Source organism: Rhinoraja longicauda, chromosome 39 (genome assembly GCF_053455715.1).
Source record: "Rhinoraja longicauda isolate Sanriku21f chromosome 39, sRhiLon1.1, whole genome shotgun sequence".
NCBI classification, from domain to species: Eukaryota; Metazoa; Chordata; class Chondrichthyes; order Rajiformes; family Arhynchobatidae; genus Rhinoraja; species Rhinoraja longicauda.
Genome location: NC_135991.1, coordinates 14,402,124 through 14,406,202, shown reverse-complemented (window position 1 = coordinate 14,406,202; position 4,079 = coordinate 14,402,124). Strand labels below are relative to the sequence as shown.

Below are 4,079 nucleotides of genomic sequence, written 5' to 3'. Positions count from 1 at the left end.
ACTCAGCTTTCTATCATCTGCAAACCTGCTGACGTTACATCTAATCCCACCATCCAAATATCTATATAGTAAAACTCTCCTTTGTTCCTGAACTACAGTCAAAACGGTATAGGATAGCGCGACAATTGTCGGCCCACCTTGCACACCGTCGTCCATTTGGTGCTAATGGAAGTTTCATTGAAATCGGTGTTATATATTTAAAGTTATTCACATTTTAATGTTTAAATCTATCCCCTAGGAAGGGAGGGAGGAGGGAGAGAGGGATGGAGGGAGGTAAGATAAGGGGAGATGAGGGGGATTGAGTGGGGAGGGCAAGGGGAGGGGAAGGGGGAGGGTAGGAGGATGGGGGGGAACGGGAGGGGTGAGGGGAGGAGGGGATGGTGATTGAGGGGTGAGGGAGGGGGGAGGGATGGAGGGAGGGAAGGGAAGAGGGGGTGAGGGGGGATTGGGGGAGGGGAGTGGGGAGGGGAGAAAGGAAGGAGGTGAGGACGGGAGGAGGGGAGGAGGGAGGGAGGAGGAGGGTGGGAGGGGAGGAAGAAGGGGAGGGAGCGGTAGGAGAGAGGGAAGGGATAGGGGAAGGGTGAGGGGAGGGGGTGGGGAGGGGCTAGGTTAGGGGAGGGACGGAGGGGGGATGGGAGTGGTGGGAGAGATTTTTCATTGGGAGGTGGAGAGGGAGAATGGGTGAGATAAATGTGCGAGGGGGAAGAGAGAGAGACGGTGAGAGAGAGATTGTGAGAGTGCGGGGGGGGGGTGGGGGGAGGCAAATGGCGGGCAGGGAGATGGGCTTGGAGAGGGTGATAGTGAAGAGACGGGAAAGATAGGGGAGAGAGGGCGAAGTGGGGGGTGCGGTAGGGGGAGAGAGGTGGAGAGAGAGAGGGGGCAGAGAGGTAAGGGTGGGGAGAATGAAGAGGAGCGAAAGGGAGGTAGTGAAAGAGTGGTTGAGAGGGGACAGAGCGGGAGAGGTAGAGGGAGAGAGTGAGCAAGGGTGGGAGAGAGATATCATGTGATTTTCCCCTCACTTCCTTTGTCGCTCCTCTCCCACTTCCCTCCCGCAGTGCGGCGCTCCTTCCTCTGCCTTACCCTTCCCTCCCGCAATGCGACGCTCCCTCCTCTCTTCTCCCCTCCCCAACCCTCATCTCCCCTCCCTCCCCCTCCGTGGGGAGCACCCTCCTCTCTCCTCCGCAATAAGGATCGTACCCAACGTAAAGATATATCCATTTTAGAGAGGAAGCAGCAAACCGGAGGACTGGGGGAAATTTAGAACGAGACACTGATTGTGGATGATCAGCCACGATCGCATTGAATGGCGATGGAAGGGTCTCGACCCGAAACGTCACCCATTATTTCTCTGCAGAGATGCTGCCTGTCCCGCTGAGTTACTCCAGCATTTTGTGTCCATGTTTGATTAAATATGGTCCTGGAGCCCAGTGTTCAGTGTCCCGGGATGGCGCGTGGATTACACAGATATCGGAGTGTGGACCAAAGAAAACAACCTGGACTAAACAATGTCCGCGCCCTGGCACAGGGGTGTGGATTACGCCGGGTCCAGGGTCTCAAGCCGGAGAGTGGCAGTATCGCGTCAGCAATATTGATGAGCATGCAAAGACTAGAAGGCACAGCTTTAAGAAAAATACTAAAGTTCAATTGAGCTGTCTGGGGCACGTGTTTTATTTAACTAGAGGGTGTCGGGTGGCTGAAACGCTCTTCTAGTGTAGACGGTGGGGGATGTTGGTGGTATCGTGGCTTTTATGAGGCATTTGTATCGGCACGTGGACAAACAAAGACTTGTGGGATTTGGATCACGCGTAAGCAGATGACATCAATATATCTCGTCATCATGTTCGGCCTAGAAATTATGGGCCGAAATGCCTTTTCCCGCGCTGTACATTTCAATATTCTATGTACAAATGCATCGGTCCGTGCAACAACAACAAAAAACATAATGCAGAATGCAGATTTATAGTTTTTTTTTGCGTGTGCCGCGCTAAACCAAAAAGCTTTGGGGTTTTAAATGTTATTGAAACAAAACAGTTAAATAATACATAAATGCAATCATATCAAACTCAAGTTCATGAGAAAGGGCAAATGAGCATTTGCATCAATTTGGTGATGACAGCCATTCCTTCTCTCCAGAGATGCTGCCTGACCCGCAGAGTTACTCCGGCATTTTGTGTCTACCTTCGATTTAAAACAGCATCTGCAGGGTTTTTCAACACATTAAAATATACGTGGACGGGGTGCATGAATATGAATGATTATGATGAATGATGGGCAATCGCAGGCAAATGGGACTCACGTCGATGGAGCATGGAAGAGCTGAGCCCCAGGATCAGATTCCCTGCTTTTGGACTCTGAATTCCGCAGGTATTCCGTAACTTGTCCTCAGCGTGTAAGTTTGCGTTTAAAAGTTTGGGCATTTTCGTAGTACGATTACCAAACTGAAGTAAGTGAAAATGAGTGATAGATTGTCGGCGTGGATCGATGGTCAAAGAGCTTATTTTTGTTTGTCGTTGTTGACATGCTTGTTAGCATGAGCGAACAAGTGCACGAATTATCCTCAGTGTGAATTTTACCGCGTTCATCAGCTCCTGTCTGAATTTTCTCTGGGTCACCACGTATATACACGTATTGGTGCAGGTACTGAGAAGCTGTAAAAACGTATCCGTGATCTTCGTGATATAGTAATAACCGGTGGGGGAGCCATCATATCCGATCTTCGCAATACCCGTAAAAATGATAAAGACAGCTTGTGTTGCCCACAGCAATATGAAAGTGCCCGTGATACTAAAGAGTAAAACAATGGATTTCCTGCGGTTCTCCATCTCCGGGTCCTTGTCATTCTCTCCGTTGCTGCGGCCCCTGAAACCCCTGCGGACTCTGCTGGCCGCTACAATCCGCCTGACCGTCAGCACATTGAGCAGAAGGATCAGAAAGAACGGGAGACATGGGGTTAGAACGCGGTGTGTGACATTATATGCTGCCCATGCAGACGACGTATAGAAGGTGGGTTTAGTGACGCACTCCCAGGGAAGATTATCAAATTCGTAGCCAGGATCTACCGTAAAAAAACTGGGGATATTCTCCAAACAGCCCAGCACAATCACTGCCCCGATAACCACAGCCGCCGTTCTCTCGGTACAATATTTTATTTTCAGCTTCTCACAACAAATGGCCACAAATCGATCGAAGGTGAAGGCAACCGTCAGCCAGACAGAGACCGCGGTGGTTGCAAAGACCAGGAATTCGACAGTCGTGCACACGGGAGTAATGTTCAGAAAAGAATACGGGAAGTAAATTGGAATAGTCTGACGTAGAAACGGATCAGTGATGCCGACCAGGAGATCAGACGCTGCCATGGCCACCAGGTAGCGAGTGATGCATTTGGAGAGACCGCATTTACCTCGACAGAGTATCACTATCGTCAACAAGTTCACTGTGAAGAAGAGAAGATACATTACTGTCACAAGACCTGCACAAATGTATCTGAGGAACATTGTCTAATTTGAAGGTTTTCAAACTTGGATGAGTTGACCAAATGACCCGACAGTTCAGACACTTCAGCGTTTGGATCGCGGTGTCCACGCAACTCATCAAACACCAATGGACATTACGCTCACAGTTTTAATTCCGCCCACATTCTTATCAACTGCCCTCCAGTTTGCAGCATCCATCCACACTCAGGCCCGTATACAGTAGTGAAAGAACCATTATAGGATAGTCAACTGCACGTGGGAGGAAAGACGAGGGCAGCCAGGAATAGCGCGGAGTCGGAAGACGACCGATGAAACATTGCACATGTGACCCGGGAGGTAGAGATTGAACCTGCGTCTCCGGAACTGTGCGACATCGGCAGTACAGACTGTGGCGCGGTGGCGAGGATGTACAGAGAGTGATGCATGACAGGATAAACAACTGGCATGACGTGCACACTGCGGCAGTTACAGAAGGAAAATGGACGTCTGACCAAACTAAACAAATTAATTATTGAAACAGGAAAAAAATGTTTGTTTAACGTCGGCAGCGCCGGAGTACTTCACGGAATAACTCACAGCATGTGCACGTACATGAAAATCAAAGAC

The 4,079-nt window shown here is 49.9% G+C and overlaps 1 protein-coding gene across 1 annotated transcript; it reads right to left on the bottom strand.

The window, feature by feature from the left end:
- Nucleotides 1–2,525: 2,525 nt before the first annotated feature.
- LOC144611226 (putative G-protein coupled receptor 139) lies at nt 2,526–3,494 on the bottom strand. Its single transcript, XM_078430271.1, has one exon. It carries the CDS (start codon nt 3,492–3,494, stop codon nt 2,526–2,528), a length of 969 nt encoding a protein of 322 aa, XP_078286397.1.
- Nucleotides 3,495–4,079: the final 585 nt, after the last annotated feature.